Genomic DNA, 16,720 nt, shown 5'->3' on the forward strand with positions numbered 1-16,720 from the left:
CCTACAGTGGTTATAATAGCTTATTATTGGACTAGAATGCTGTGTATTTTAGTAGCTGAGCATGTGATGGTGCTCATCAGGAGGTGCTGAAGCGGAGCTGGGCTTGTGTCGCTTACAGAAATAAATGGTGACGGCGACGTAATGAAGAAGCAGTGAGAATGAGAGGAGAGGAATACGACTGACACAGGGGCGGGGCTGAGGGAGGGGTGGGGGGGCGGGGGGGGATGGGGTGATGGGGTGGGGGAGGGCCAGGATGGCGGTGGGCCGCTGTCTCAGGAGTAGATGGTGATGACCTCGCGGCCGCCTCCGCGGACCAGGAGGACCCGGTTGAGACCCTCGGTGAGGACCTCAAGGAACTCCATGTCTGGGAGGGACAGGGTTAAAGAAAAGGTCACACCGGGTCATTTGTAACGGTTCCTGGTTTGTGTCTCCCTAAAATGTGCCGAGCAGGAACATGAAGGAAACTCCAATAAGTAAAACCCGGATCGAGTCCATGTTCCACACTTATCCATCTGTTTAGCAACCCCTCCTACATCATCATCATCATCATACAGTTTGACTTGAACAATGTCTTTGTTAAATGTTTAATGGAACAGTTTGTTAAAAATATCTGTGATTTCCTATCTTTATATATAAATAAGGCAGTTTCTTGTCAGTGCATGTGTGTGCTATCATGTCTCCTATCATCATCCGCAGGTGAAGGATACAGTTCTCGTCGCCTGTCCGGTTCTTGGGCGGCCCTGGCATGTTGAGGAGGACTAGCTTGGCCTCCGAGGACTTCTTGACGATGACTTCATTCAGCCGGAGTGCCGTGTGCATGCGTCGCACGTTGAACTGGTTGCTGTGTGAAGACAACAGAGGAGCCACAGATTGAGCCTGGTGACCATCACTGATCTGCAAAGACATTCTGCAGAGGTGACAGATACTCATTCACACAATTTGTTTCTTCCTCATCATCATCCGCTCATGTGGCTGAATGGATCTGTATGAGGTGTGAATGGAGACTGAATGAGCTTTATGGGGACTTCAATACTTACAGGTTCTCCCACTCACTGCAGCATGGCAAGAAGAGAAATACACCATTGTCAGCGCTAATCGAATTTCATATTAAATATTGAATTTCTCTGTTTCCAACTCTAACCACAGATACTTCGCTGGTTCAAAAGCTCACAAAGACTCTGTGTGAAACGAGCAGCCAAACTGTTTACACCTTTACAACTGTATTAGCTGTCAAAGCACTCACGGCTTCATGTTGAAGATGTCTTTGATGTTCCCCTCGGGTGTGGCGGCGCCGGGTGGCTTGGCCGGCTCCCCGTCGCACTTCTCGGTCCAGGTCATTTGGACCTGAGTCCCGGGACTCTGAACGCTTTCTGTAGGGCTCACCGGGGTGGCCGGGGTGGCTGGGCTGGCAGGGTTGGTGTTGTCGTGGATGAGCTGGACCTGGGTAGGGGGGGAGACAGGGGAAGAGGCCGACTTTGACTATGAGACAGGGGCGAAGAGGACAGACATGATACAAGGCCCAGGTGGAGTTACATAGAAAAGGTCGCCGGAGTCACAGTTGAAATGTAGGAATGCAAGGTCAAGGCACAGAAAGCCACAGCGTTTGAGGGAAGGAGAGGAAACAGAAGTGTGATTATAGGTTGTGTGAAGTGTTGAGCAGCCTGTAAATGAAGATGAATCCTTTACAATTCTAACAAGTTTTCTGACCAGAATTTGTAACAGTTTAATCAAACATCTCACACAGACTTTATCCCCTGATGAACCTGATTCATCGTTCCTGCAGTGCACGATGAATGAGGACATCTAGTGGTGAGGACAGGTAAGACTACGCCTCAGGTAAACAACCCTGTTTTTATTTATCAGCTTTTCTCTGATCTGATCTAGATCCTGTATCTCTACAATTCCCCCCGGGGGGCTCACTTCCTCCCCGACCCGCTCGCCTTGCGTCTAACCGCGGGCTGGATACGTGAGCTCATACATCAACTACCAACTGCTCTACCTCCTCCTCAGGCTTCTCCTCCTTGCTGCCTCCTGGCTGGTCCTCGGTCACACTCAGCTGGGTGGTCACGCCGCTCGGGTTCTTGCGGCGAATGGAGCCGCGGGATGAGTCGGTGATGCTCTGGATCTGTGGAGACGCAGGTGGAGGAGGAAGAGGAGAGTATGAAGAGTGAGGAAAGAAGATGGCAAAATTTTTTGAAGCTTTAGTTTTCCATCCAACATCGTTTTAAGCGTTGTGGCTGTAAGCTCAAACCGGTTGAGTGGGTAAATGTGTCCCACTCCTGATTTATCCCTACATATGCTTTTGTCCAGAGGGGTTATGTGTCATGTTAAATCAAGTGAAAGCACGCCTGACCGAGCCAGCCTGTCAAGTCGAGCGCTTCATGCTTCTTTGAGCACATTTAAAAACCCACAAATGTTACAAAACTAAACAGAAAAGAAGTAAAGTGAGCGAGCGAGTGCAGAGCTGTTTCTTTCCTACCTCTCTCTCTCGCTCAGTCTTGGTCAAGTTGATTTGTTTCAGCATCTGGGACCGTTGCTCCATCACCAGGGTCTTCTCGTAAGTGTAAGCAGAGATATCGCTGTCATGCTAAAACAAAAAAGAAAACAAAAACAAGCATTTTATTCCCAGTTTAGTCAAACGATTGGAGGAATGGTGCTTGTTGCAACTCACAAAACACACACACACACACACACACACACACACACACACACACACACACACACACACACACACACACACTCCAATTAAAGTAGTATATAGATAAGATAGGATTATATTATACAGATAGATAATACCACAGGTTGTTCTTTGGCTAGTGTCTCACCATTTCTACAACTTCCACCATAGCGTCGATACGGAGATGATAGAGGAATGTGGTCAGGTCTTTCTTCATCTGGATACTGTTATCGTCCAACTGGGCCACGGTGAAGATGCGCATCTTGCATTTTCTCCAAACCTGAAAGGCACAAAAAGCCGTTATTGTGGCCGTTTGCTTCAGCGTCTCTGCTGTTTGAGAGGGGAAGGGAGCGGTGCATGGTACCTTGTGCTGGCGGAGGAGGAAGGGCAGCAGCATCAGCATGCCTCCATCGTGAACGATCCACCACACGTCGATGTGACCCTCAGTGAAGCGCTCGCCATTGGACGGGAAGGCGGAGATGTTCTTAGGGACGAGCAGAGCCAGGTGGGCGGCTGTGGTCTCTCTCACCAGCTCTGAAGGACAAAGAACAGCAGGACGGGAAGAGGACGGGGAGCGGACAGAGGCGTTAATATGATGACACGCCTGCTGCAGATTGACAATGAAGTAATTCTTCAGATGCTAAGTTGCTTTAACCAAAACAACAGTGACCAACCGACAAAGTTCCTCCAGGTCTGGAGTTCGTCTCCCTGCCTCCAGTTGCGAGGCCAGCTGACCAGCACGGCGTTGTGTCTCAGGCCGCCCAGCCCACCGGCCTGCAGCAGATGCGAGGTGGCATCGCGCAGGTTGGAGGACACGGTCACCTGACAGAAGCCCTTCACCTTCTCAGTCTCCATCAGTTTACGAAGTGCCTGGAGAGGTGAGACAGAGGAGGAGAGTGAGAACCTTTAACCTTTAATCAGATTCTCTATTTAACAGCACATTTGCATCTTATTTAGCTGCAACCCTCCACCTGGTCTGCGCGCTGGGCCTGGTCAGAGTTCTCCAGGTAAGTTCCCTCCAGTGCCGTGCCGACTATGGTGAGACCTTTTCCGGCCTTGAGCTGATTGGTCAGAGAGAGCAGACGAGGCTGCTCCACGTTTTGCTCGCCATCTGTGCTCACCAGCACCAGCAACTGCGGCCTGGAGACGGAAGGAAGCAGAGGAAAGAGGGAGAGGAAGATAAAGTCCAGGGAAACAGAGAGGGGAGTAACAATGATAGCAACAAGAAGAAGAGGAGCCTGAAGAGGCATTAAGAAGGAAACAGCAGAGTGAGCTGAATAAAAGTACTATTTGGGAAGGAGATGAAGAAAAACAGTAGAAAGGTTCATGTGTTAATATAAATTGACAAACAATGGATGTTTGACAGCTGTGATGCAGTGAATCACATTAACAGAGAGAATATCTCAACACGCACAGACTTGTTGTTCATTTTGCTGTTAATTAGAGCTTGATGAGCTTTGTGCAGATGGCATTTGTCTGTTTATCTGTGTGTGTGTGTGTGTGTGGCTCATACCTCCAGTTCTTGGTGTGTGGCGGCCCTTCCTCCAGCCGCATGAGAGCGTAACGAGCCGCCGACAGAGACAGACCTCGAATCCCATCACCCCATTCCTTCTCCGCCCTGTGACACAGTTAAAACATCAACCGTGTGTTTGCAGCTCCAGTAAGAAGTCAAAGAAAATGACAGCCATGCATTCATCTCTAAAAGTGTACAAATATGTCAGAGTGACATAACGCACAATGATTAAGGCTTAGGCTGTTAAATGTCAAGTTAACATGATGTCATTCACCCAAAAGCAATCGGCTTAAACAGCACTGAACTAACAAATACACACAATAAGAAGAAGATTATGCTCCATATGTGTGTATGTATTATACTGGCTCACACAGAAATGACAATTCTGACACGATAACAAAGGACAAGAGTTGTGGACCCTAAAACCAAGAACTAGCTTCAATTTAAACACTATACAAAGATGATAAATGGAGAAATGTCAAAACACACACACACACGCACACACGCACACACACACAAGCACACACGCACGCCTGCACCAGACAGACAGCGTGAGGAGCAGCCAGCGAATCCAATCTCTCCCTGGGGTTGCGCTCCACTCACCCTGCGAACTCGATATACTTATAGATAGAGCCGGCAATTGCCATGGCGAAGATGGCGTAGTACCAGGAGCAGATGAACATGAGAGTGAGACACAAACTCATCCCCAGGAACGACAGGGCCCTGTGGAGAATGAGAAGAGTGCAAAGAAGAAGAAGAAGACAGACAGATTGAAGGACATATTCTCACACAGCTGGTTTCAATGGCTTGTTCTGTCTCTGTCTGCTATTCTGTCAAACTGACCAGTGGTAGAACTTGAAGCGGGGCCTCCAGTTTGGAGTCCTCAGCAGTGTTTGCAAGGCACAGGCCAGATTCACAAACATGTAGCACATCAGGAAGAACCTGCAGGACACAGAGAACACAGAAACTCTCTTTTGATCCAAGCCGTGATGTCAAAAAAGTCTTAGGGCTGCATTACTTTTGGCCACAAGGGGGCAGAAACACTCTAGAATACACAGAAATATACACTCCTTAACAAACCATGAGCTTCTGAGGTCGTTACGGGCATGATTTCATTTAAATGTATATCCACCTGATGTGTTTACGTGCAACATTCCCTCTCCTTCAGCTCTGTTTTTAAGTTGAGGGTTGATGAGAACAATTGAGGGAAGAATGCAGTGTAAATGTGGGCGGTATCAGATTGTAAAATGTTCATAAAGCTGCAGTGCGGAGTCGGGATGGTCATTCCGAGCAACACATTCATATCACACAGTGTCATTTGAGTTAGTGTTAATAAATACACAGATTTATACATGTTTACAATCTGTCCTTCAAATGCTGATGTGAATTTTATGTGCAATACCAAAACAGAAAATACAGATGCCATTCTGTGTTATGAGCTCAATCCAGAATCGATCAAATTTGGCCTTTGCATCATTCAAGGAATAGCAGGGTGCAGGCGGCTCTACGGCCCCACAGCTGTTTGTTAAAGATCGCAATAAAACAGAGGTTACTGCGGCCCTCACATAGAGAGGATGGGAGCCACTGCATCCAGGGAGGCGATGAGTATGCCACTCTCACAGATACAGGCTGTCAGCAGGAGGGACCATGTTGGTTCTCCATTGGCCTTCCCGTGACCAAAGATCTGCACAGATCACATAGAAATCATTAGAGCACAACTCACTTTCAAATGTACATTCATCAGGAGGTTGTTTCACGCACATGAAGGCCAATAACAAGTATTTGAATGGAAGGGGAATGTGATTTGATACAATAGTGGTAATGTAAGTGAATGAGAAGTTGACCAGAGAGAACAGACTGACCCGAAGGGCCGGCACGATGTTGTCCTTGGCGATAGCCTGCAGGAGTCGGGGAGCTCCTGTCAGACTCTGGAGACCTGCCCCGCAGGTGGAGAAAAAGGAGCCAATCACGATCACCCACGGTGATGGCCAAGCCAAAGTGCCAATCACCAGGTTCCCGTGGACGCCCTCGCCAAACCTAAAGGAGAGTGTCAGGGTTCATTTCAACCTGCAGGGACCCAGACTCGTTTCATGCCCTATTAATAGCAGGGACACTATGACAGGGATAAGTGATTACTCTCAGGGTCATTTGAGTTGATGTCATCATCTGGGCTGACAACGGATGAACTTACTTGTCAGTGAGGACCACACCCTCAATGCAGGCACCAAACATGATCACACTTGACATGTCTAAGCAGGTGCAGTTTAAGGAAAAAACACAACATTTATTCATTCATGGTTCACAATGCTGGGTAACCTCTGAAGCTGTTCGGATGTTCTAAGACAAGACCTGATTTGTGATTGATCACCAATCATTTCCTTTAAAGGCGCACTAAATAAATGAATAAACTCGCATAAAAAAGTCATCAATCAATGTGGTTGAGGATAATATCTAAGAGATCAATGGCATAGTGACTAATATCTCATTGCTTTATTAGCTTATGATTGCATAGGCAGCACAATGATGTGATTAGAAGTCCTAATCAAATTTGTGCCGACTTCAAGCTGATTAATCTGCGACATAGGCAGATATAGAAAATGACAGCGGCAGATCCCTGCTACGGCATCGGCCTGGCATGTTCCTGGCAAATAATCGGTCAGTTGATATTTTAGGATACAAAGTTCATCTGACTTTCTCACATTGTAAGTGAGAGAACACGAAGGTAAGTGTTCCAGACACAAAAAAGGATAAATGAAATGCATTACTCTTCCAAATTTCATTATGGTTAGACTGGTGTTGAAGCAGTTATGGCCTTTCACATTTTAAGATGTTGACCTTTAATTATGGTGCTTGCTGTGGGCTAATCAGTGTGTTTTTCTACCAGCAGAGCAAAGTGCCTCCAAGTTAAATTTGGGCGAATGGTGTCAGTGATAGACAGAGTTTAAAATGCCATTTCTTTGGATATGTGGCTGAAATGGACAGAATGCTGCACCACAAGAAGAATGCTGGTTCACTCTTAACATGCGCAGTGTAAAAAAATTTATAATTAGGATTTGTGTGACAGACACTCCTGGGAAATTTCACACTCTGTCAACCTTTATATTTCATCGACCACGACACGTAGACCTTGTCAGCGTGCGGGCAGCAGGGGGGCTTGGTGAGTGAACAGACCGACCTTTACCTGTGGTGCCCTCACCTCTCCAGGGCAGATTTGAGGAGATTAAAATGTTACAGAGAATTTTGTTTTCAGACTGTTGGCAGCAGTGTGCCAACAGTGTAATAAGAGGATACAGACAGCAGAGGTGGTGGTGATGGCTGCAATGGTTCCGATGGGAATGGACTTCTGAGCATCACGCAGGTCACCAGAGCGGTTAGAACCAGCCATGATCCCTAAATACACAGACGCAAATGTGATGAAGGGATCAGATCCACAGTTAAAATGCAGAATTTGCATTTCTCTCCCAAGGAGCAAGATAAAAAAAGTCGAGCCGAGTACAAAACATCTAAGAACCTCCTCATAATGAAACATTGACCTGTTTTGTTATGAATGATAACATAACCAAATTTGATATGTTTCTAATTGTCTTGATTCTTTGACAAAATTGAATTGCACCACATTACCACAATCTGAGAACCATTGTCTTAGAACTTAACAAGCAAATCCAAATCCAGCAGTGATTCCATTTTGATTCAATGAAACAATGCATCAATATATATTACAAAATTAAGGTGCCAAAGATTAATTTTATGATATTGTTTTCGCTTTCATTCCTCCCAAATTATTAAACTTCATTTCTTTTTCTTTTTTTAGACTTTACACTCAAATATGTTCCAATTGGGTTTTTTTCATAGATTTAAAACAAAATCATGACTTTTGTGCACTTTTCAGCCAGAACACTTGAACACCAGAAACTGCACTTTCTCTTTATGTGATTTGTTGTACATTGAACTTTTTTCTTGGCTTCTGGTTGGTCATTTTGCTTCTTCCAGCCGTGGCCTCACCTGTTACAGAGGGAAAATAAATGCCGACTAGCAGTGTGAAGAAGCTGGTGATGTCGGCCAGCACGTAGCTCTTAGAGTTGGTCAGGGGGTCGTCCACTCCTTCCACTGATTCCATGTCGGCCCGAGCGATCAGGTCCCCTTTCTCGTAATAGTGTGGGAACAGGTTCTCTGGATGAAAGAAAGAATGCAGAGTCGACATTAAGTATACAATTAAAACAGAGGTGCAGACATGCTTTTGTGCCAGTTTCCCTCTAATCAGCATAGTTTTAGACTATACAGAACCTATAAGTAAGATATCTGTTCTTGTGTGTGTGTGCAGTTGCGTGGATTCACCCACCTGCCAGGATTCCACTGGTGATCCCTGGGATCCCCTGGACCTCAGACACGTTGTTGGCCTCAAAGTACTTGTCACAGGTGGCGTTGAGTAAAGGCGAGTCACAGAACATGCGCCACAGCTGGGTGGTGATGGTGCCGTTCGTCGACTCAATGGTTTTGGCACATACGTCAAAGCTCTTCCACACCAATGTACGGTTTCCCAGGATACACACCCTGGAACAAGAAATAGTCATAATCATTAAATCTGTTGATCAACAAGTTGATTTGATTCAGTTTAGTTCATTCTGATACTGACATCCCTCTACAAATGCAAAAAGTGGGCAGATTCACTGAATAAGAATGAAAACGTATGATCTGGTTAGTTGCTTGTGAACCTCTAAACCTGGTCTGAAGGACTGTGTTTGTGCAGGTTCTTACGGGAATACAGGAGGATCCACTGCCGTCTTGATGACCCCAGCGTAGACAGCCAGGATGGAAAGGATGACACAGGCCAGGAACACCAACGCCAACTTGTTGACGTACTTCACCCCGACGAACACCACCGTGGCCATGGAGGTCAACAGGATGGTCCCGTACACACGCATGTTGTTCAGCAGGGCCGCCTCGGCCTCGGCGCCCTCCAGACCCTCCAGGGGAAAGATGGCCGCTTTAGGGAATATGTAGATCTGCAGGAGAGGCGGGAGGAAGTGCAAAGTAGATGAGGAAGGTTATTTTCCAGCCTAATTTATCAAGGGAATGTCAACTGAGAACAAGCACGTTTTTCATTCACGTCCATACGTTCTCATTGCTCAAGGGCAACTTGATGGTAGCAGTTGAAAGAGTGTTACTCATTCACTTTTCCTCAAACCGCCAGGGGATTTCAACTAGCGGACATCGGGGTCAGACAGCAGCTTCTCTTACCTTTTTGTTTACTGCTGGCATGAATTAATTAAAACTTTACCCAGGGTAGAAGAGACAAAGAATTAAAGAAAAAAACAAGAGAAGAAGAAGGGAGGGAGAGAGGAGGACAACTCTGTGATGTGTGGAAACACATAATGTGACGCCCACACCAACGAGACGCTACTGGAGCTTGAAGCGCCACACACAACAGTGGCTGCCTTTTAATTCAGCTTAATTAAAGAACTCAAGCATGGTATTAATATTCTAAATGAACTGCCATTACTACACACTTATTACGGGTCAATCTAAGAATAGTGCCATCATTTATAAAATGGTGACTAAATGGTTGGCTTTAGATGATTCATGGTGCAGCAGGGAGTTTTAATCGGGGTTTCGGTTTACAACTTATTCACCTTAAAGGCCAAAATAAGAACAAGTAGCGAGTCTTAACTGGGTTCGATCGTATGGCTGGAGAGACTGATCATGATACTAAGAACAGCGTATCACTAGGCAAACAAATCTGCTTCACCGTGAACTGTTGGCGCTTCTGAAAATAGCATCAGTTTGTGTTCTCCGCTCGGGTGAAAGGATGAAACATATTCAAATCAGCCTTCTGCAGATCCGCTCCTTACAATTCTGCAGGGATTGTTATTTTACAATGGAAACTAAGCCAGCGTTGACCCAGAAGACAGAATTAACCTCCAGGCATGATCAAACTCTGCATATCTAATAAAAGCGTCCAGGAGGAGAACAATGGAGGGAAAATAACTTTGGTATGTTGATAACAGTGGACCAAAGTGAGGAGAGCAGCTTCAAGGAACAGTACTTGTTACTCCTCCAGTGTCTTGATCTCTCGCTAATGGAGTATTTGCATAATTACCCAATACTTGAAGCGGAATATGGGACAGCAGTGGAAAGTGTGGAATAAAAGACGGAGCACGACGAGGGGAGAAGCAAAGTGGCATGGCGGAGACACAAAGTGCTCCGTTTCTGTGAAGGCACAAAGCTGCATTTCCGTCGGTTCGCTTTCTCACACGGGCCAATTCACCATGAAGTTTACTGGGTTGAAGTGTGAGGACACACACGGTGGTGAGGAGAGGACTGTCAGCAGCAGTCAAGCAGCGAAGGGATTGTTGGTGTCAAGGATTACAAGGGTTTGGCACTTTGGGACGTAAACCTGCTCAGTGCCGGTCAAAGGCACATGGAGCAAGATGACAACCAGGGACGCACAGAAGAAAGAAAAGGACACCGTGTTACTGGCAAACTCCATATGTGAAGTGTCATGTTATTTTCATTGAAGCTACATTTAGAATAGAATGGAATCAAATCTAATGCCTTTATTGTCACTGCACTAGCAGTATAGCAAAATTAAATAGCTCTACATCTGATGCATTTGACCATTATAAACACACAATCCTCAGTTATAGGATTTGTTGTGTGGCAATCTGCTGTTATTACCCCATAATACCAACAGCTGTCACATGCCAGAAAACTAAGAATGATCGCTTCTCTGACTGGCCAACCACGACATGGCCAAACTCTCCCTCAATAGCCTTGTATTCTGTGGGAATATTTACATTCTGTGCATATTTGTGAATGCCCCAAATTCTGTCTTCTTTACACCAGAGCAACATACTTGCCACATGTTTGATATCTTCCCACCATAATTATCTACATTTAAGGTGTCGGATTCATTCATCTTATATATACAAGGTTTCCTCTTTAGAGACGCTTTTCTGGCAGATCACCTCAACACTGTTATCATCATCATCATCATCATCATCACAAATCTGTCAATGCACCACAGTACTTTAGGGCAGGAGAGGAGGTGATTTGAGTCAGAGTGACGGAGGCCAGCCTCTACCAGCCTGGCAAAACTAACCCATCATTTTTCCTTCATTCATTGTCATCCAGCAGTGTCATGGATGAATTGGCTGAGATTGCATGTATCACTCTAAGGTGGCTGATCCAATAGTTGAGTTATACATCAACGTGAACTCTCCCAAGTTCATAGTCAGGGTTTAAGTTGCGGTTGTTCTCGTGTCAATACTCTGCTTAGTTTGGTTTTGATACCTGTTCATGAACAAGACGTTTTTTTTAATGTTACACAAAAAATCCAATTTACATGAGACATTAATGCTTTGTACAACTGATGATGAGATTAAGTACTGAGGCGTCAAATGACACAGCAGAATCCACTGCTCAGTACAGTAAGCATTTCAGGAAAGTGTATTTTTGCATAACCAGCCATATCCACTGATAGTATTTCCTCATTATCCCAGCACATTTGCGCTCTGCACTGCTGGCGACGACATTACAGCAGTACCAAAAATATAGCTGATGATGAAGACACACTGACAGTGACCGCAAGGTTAAAATCCAAACAGGAGAGGGACAGACAAGCACAGCCAGGCAGAGGATGTTTCTCACCAGGAGGAGCTCGATGGCCCCCAGGATGTACATGGCTCCAGCAAAGGTGGTCCCCAGGTAGAAGCAGATCCCCACCGCACCCCCAAACTCAGGGCCCAGCGAACGAGATATCATGTAGTAGGCGCCTCCAGCTAAATGAAACAACACCAACACAAACACGTGGAGAAGGTGTGTGAGAAGGTGTGTATCTTTGTGGGAATTTGATATGAAAGTCACATAAAATACTCTTGGAATGTCAGTGCAATTGTATGTTACATTCATTTGTCATGCTATTTATTATTCAAGGAAAGTTCAATCTCAGAAACTAAGAAAATACATTTGTTATGGAATTGACTGAATTTCATTGCATCACCGTTATCGATATGATGTCCTGTGTGTCATTCAGCAATTATTATTTGATCAAATGACTCATCAGATATTCCAAATGTCCAAAATAATCAGTTAATACATTTGTAATGAGTATTTGTTTATATATAGTAAATATAGATAGGTTAACAGGCATGCTGCAGCTTAGGAGTTATAAGAGAGACAACACAGTGCTCCTATTTCACAACAAGCCTGTAATTTCCTCTGACCTCCACTGTACACAAAGAAACTATCAAGACAAAGGCCACCATTACGATCCAAACTCATATTACATAAATATACAATAGCTATATTGTCTAATGTACACATGAGCGCGAACACGAAGGTCTGTTCTTTGTGTTCTTTGTTCTTTGTCGCTGAGTGACATAAGTAACCATGAAGTTAGAACCCACGACATGCTGGACTTGGTCTTTTCATGTTGCTTGGGGTATCACACTGCGTTCAGTACAAAGTGCCAAAAGCAATCAGCGAGGCGAGGAATTTAGAAGCGGACCGCCTCAAACAGTGATGACTGCGTGGTGCCAGAGTCTGATCACCCACCTGGCACTACTCCATTTGTAGCGATGGCACTCATGGAGATGGCAGTCAGCATGGTCTACATAGAGAAAACAGAGAAGATAAAATTAGATACACATTTCCCAAGTTATGCATTTGTTCGAGTGGATTTCCACAAATAATCATTAAATGGAGGCGAATCATACAGAAATACTTATTACTGTGGAAAAATCCCACTGATCCACTTCCACGCTCCTTTTCTGCAGCACCGCTCTGCACACTGATTGAACACAGTTGGGGTCTGCCTCTTTAATGCTGTCACTCAAGTACCGTGCTCTATTTTGAATGGCCGGTCCCAGCCCTGAAGACCAGGCACATGCTCATGAGCTTGGTTCATGTTGAGAGAGTGAATCTAACAAGGTGTATAGTTGGAAACAATCAAAAGTTAACAAGTAAAGATATTGAAAATCTAGTTGAATTATAATTCCATTATAATAACCAGATGTGTGTTTAATAATATCATTATCACATCTTGGCATGGAGTGGACATAAGGACAAAAGCTATTTACTACAATGCAACAAAGCTAAAAGTTGACTGGTTGATGATTGGATAAATAATAACGCCAGCGGGCCTGTCAGCAGCTGTCAGAGAGCATTCAGACGGCCGATGATCACATGTCAGTCTCCCTGTGTGAAAATAACTCCATTATTGAATGAAAAAAAACCCACTGGAGGCCATGTAAAGACATGCTACAGTGGAGATCACGAGTTTACTCCACAATAAACAGCTTCCAGCCTTCACTGTCCTGAGAGGAACAGAGAGAGCGAGAGGAAGAGCGAGAGGAGAGATGCAAGGCAGTGAGCAGAAAAATAGAATATGACAAAGTGAGAAATGGAGAGAGTGAGTGAGAAAGAGAGAAACAACGTGTCTGTGTGTGTGTGTGTGTGTGTGTGTGTGTGTGTGTGTGTGACAGCACAATGAGCATTAAGATTTCATCATTCTTTCAAACGCTATTGTTGAATTTCTGAGCGTGCCTTTTTACTTTGGCTGCACGCGAGAGAAAGAGAGAGAGGGCGACAGAGAGGGGGGGGAGAGAGAGAGAGAGAGAGAGCGACAGATAGAGGCAGAGAGAGAAAGAGGGCGACAGAGAGAGAAAGAGGGCGACAGAGAGAGGGTGAGAGGAGCGAGAGAAAGAGAGAGTAAGAGAATGCGACACAGACACAAAAATCAATAACGTCTACAAAAACACGTCCTGCTTTTCTACAATGAGGACAATGCTGTAGGTATTATAGTTTGTTACTTATCAAAGATTATTTTTTCATTGTGATATTTCTTGTGGCTATGTTTATAGATTCTGTCATATTTCAGTATATTTATTTATTCACTTTTTTTCTATTTAACATCAGCAACACTGATGATTTTGAGAGGAATACACACAAATGACAATTATCTAATGATGATATGTGACCTTTTTAAAGATTGAAAATTCCAATTCTACTCTCCCTTGCTGCAGCACCACCACACACACTTGGTGAAAACAGATCATTTTAGCCACCGTCTCTTTTGGCCTCCCTCCAAAAAGCCTGATTTGTTCTGCTCGACCAGCCGCAAGCTGGCAGCCGCTGGTTAAACACTCGCTCCCTCACCTCGCGTTTGGTGGGCGTGTCTAACCAGGCGTGTAGGTGTGTGAATACAAACGTGTTGCATGTTAATTATGTTACATGATCAACATGTTGCTCAAGTAAAGGTATCAGCTAGTCTTACAACAGCAACATATCTCTTTAATGTTCTTATCTTGACATCCTTATTGCGGTGTAGTGATTTTGTACTGCATGTCCAAGACATTAATTCAAAACCAAAGATATTTCTCATATTTTAGACAAGCTAAACAAAACCACAGTGTGAGAAACACGACAGTAGAGAGTCCCATTGACATGAAGAGTGACTGCTGCTGTGTCTATGTCTATGAAGACTTTAATGTGGTGTCACCTTAGGGCCTGCTGGACCCACTATCAGGAGTGAAGGGTGAGTGGGACTGTGCTCTGTTTCTGTCTCTAATCTGGGCATAATGAGGCCATGAGCTCTTCTCCCACCACAGCAGATAAGACAGTAATTGTTTAAGTGTTTTATCTGATGTGGGCAGCAGCCAGAGGTCGACAGCAGCATACCAAATTATCACGCCAGTGTATGGCAAAGCCGCACCTGGAGGAAGACCACAGCTCCATGGTTTCTACCAGGAAGAACTGACAACTGTTTATTCCAGCAACTGTGAGGTGAAATGTGATAATATGACCAGAAATCAAAGTCTTACTTACCCGAACACACTGATTTGCCACGTGCACCTTAAGCAAATAATTGACCTTGAAGATTTCAATCAGCCCCTCTTATAGACTAAGTCTTACCCAGCACATTAAAAGGAAAGTAAAGTGGCATTGAAGGGGTTTATTTAAAATGATAAGATAATGTCATATTTGTGTTGATTGAGTCTATAAATTGGACAGATGGCGTTTCTCAGTGACTGAACCTCCGTTAGTGTTTTGTCACGGGTGAGAAACAGCTTCTGTTTAGAGATCATGTCATTTCTGTCAGCTTGTTTTGATTGCAGAGGCACAACTGAAAAACTGAAATATTTGGTTCCAACCTTATTTCATTTGGTCATTTGGTCTTTTAGATAAATAGAAATGAATCTGTGGATCTAATATCTGACTTTAACAAGAATGCGCCCAAAAGCAAAACCGCCTGATGACCTGATGTCTAAATCAGCGCCTGAATGGAGGACAGGCTCTGAAGCTTACGATGCTCTGCTATAGGCGGAGGATGTACAGCATATTTTTTCCCAGTGACCCAGAGCCTGTGACCCGCTTAATTGTCCCACTTTCAGGCAATGCAGGTGACCTAAAACTGTGATGGTCTGTGCGATGGTGCGTTACATCCTGTTTCCACTATATGTCCATATAGATATACAGCTATATGGCCTTTCAACATATTCATATATGACATAACTGCACACCACATGGTCCCGCTGTACAAAGTAAATGTGCAAAAAACTGTAAAGTAATGTAAAGCAATGGCAAACCTTTATTGCTAATTAGCTGCATATGAAACTCCTTTTTAAGAGGTTCGTCTGGTTTCCTTTCTTTCTCTCCGCAAAGCCAAGATTCAGTGCCATCTCCAAATGTACCTCCAAAGTCACATGTACCCACACACCCTCTGGCCTCCGTGCCTGCCAGTAAAAGACCTCATATTATGCCGCCTCGCCATCTGTGCGGTCCATGTGAGGCACAACAGCAGATCAGACAAAGGCATTTTATTTCCAAAGCGCTCTGAACGCTCGCAAGGCACGAATGATGGCTAAAAGGTAAGGATTTACAACAGAACCGGAGGATTTAGACACCGCCTTCCAACTATTATATTTTGTACTTTGCTACTACTTTTTTTCATTTTAATTTATAATTTATCTAACAGAACAGTGTGTTAGATAATTTGCCCCCAAACGCTGACTGTAAAGGACACTTTAGGTCTCTTTCATCCCAAAGCTACTGTCAGGCTCTGTTTTGGCTTTTGGTCGACCTGAGCAGAGATTTGGTTTGACAGGAACAGAGTTGTACCCCTGGCCTGAGAGCGTGCTTCATCAGCCTGCTTCATCAGCCTGCCTCATTAGCATTCTTCATCACATACATGTGGTTCAAGTTCATTGATTTCCATGCAACGATACTGCTAATGACGATGCTCAAAATCACCCAAAATCTGTCGACATCACGCTTTCATTTTCAGACTGATGTGGCAAATGCATCGGGGATCAGGCAGGAGGATGAAAAGCAGCTGTTGGAGAGAGAGAGAGAGAAAGTGGGAGAGGGAGAGTGGGGGGATGGCAAAGCACGACAAGACACGGGTGGTAGATGAAGAGAGAGCTTTGAGAGAGAATATAATGAGACAGTAGAATAAGAACGGTTGGGGAAATTGGGGAGGCGAAAGAGATGAGGGCACAAAATGAAAGAGATGAAGGGAGAAAAGTATCCTT

At 44.7% G+C, this 16,720-nt stretch overlaps 1 protein-coding gene across 1 annotated transcript in view; it reads right to left on the bottom strand.

Annotated features, from left to right (window-relative positions):
- Positions 1–241: 241 nt before the first annotated feature.
- The window catches only part of slc12a5a (solute carrier family 12 member 5a), a 108,266-nt gene continuing 91,787 nt past the window's right edge, over positions 242–16,720 (bottom strand). Inside the window, exons 5-25 of the mRNA XM_076141158.1 lie at positions 12,744–12,798; positions 11,838–11,968; positions 8,946–9,193; positions 8,530–8,741; positions 8,193–8,360; positions 7,482–7,580; positions 6,382–6,439; positions 6,053–6,227; positions 5,756–5,874; positions 5,034–5,132; positions 4,794–4,913; positions 4,191–4,295; positions 3,649–3,817; positions 3,352–3,547; positions 3,042–3,211; positions 2,826–2,957; positions 2,480–2,587; positions 2,000–2,125; positions 1,244–1,440; positions 708–841; positions 242–364 (exon numbers count right to left, since the gene is read on the bottom strand). Coding sequence (XP_075997273.1) covers positions 273–364; positions 708–841; positions 1,244–1,440; positions 2,000–2,125; positions 2,480–2,587; positions 2,826–2,957; positions 3,042–3,211; positions 3,352–3,547; positions 3,649–3,817; positions 4,191–4,295; positions 4,794–4,913; positions 5,034–5,132; positions 5,756–5,874; positions 6,053–6,227; positions 6,382–6,439; positions 7,482–7,580; positions 8,193–8,360; positions 8,530–8,741; positions 8,946–9,193; positions 11,838–11,968; positions 12,744–12,798 — 2,913 coding nt within the window. The 3' untranslated portion in view covers positions 242–272. The remainder of the gene's footprint in view (positions 365–707; positions 842–1,243; positions 1,441–1,999; positions 2,126–2,479; positions 2,588–2,825; positions 2,958–3,041; positions 3,212–3,351; positions 3,548–3,648; positions 3,818–4,190; positions 4,296–4,793; positions 4,914–5,033; positions 5,133–5,755; positions 5,875–6,052; positions 6,228–6,381; positions 6,440–7,481; positions 7,581–8,192; positions 8,361–8,529; positions 8,742–8,945; positions 9,194–11,837; positions 11,969–12,743; positions 12,799–16,720) is intronic.

Source organism: Genypterus blacodes, unplaced genomic scaffold (assembly GCF_046128005.1).
Source record: "Genypterus blacodes isolate CSIRO-AG114 ecotype Tasmania unplaced genomic scaffold, CSIRO-AGI_Gbla_v1 ptg000017l_1, whole genome shotgun sequence".
Taxonomy (NCBI): Eukaryota; Metazoa; Chordata; class Actinopteri; order Ophidiiformes; family Ophidiidae; genus Genypterus; species Genypterus blacodes.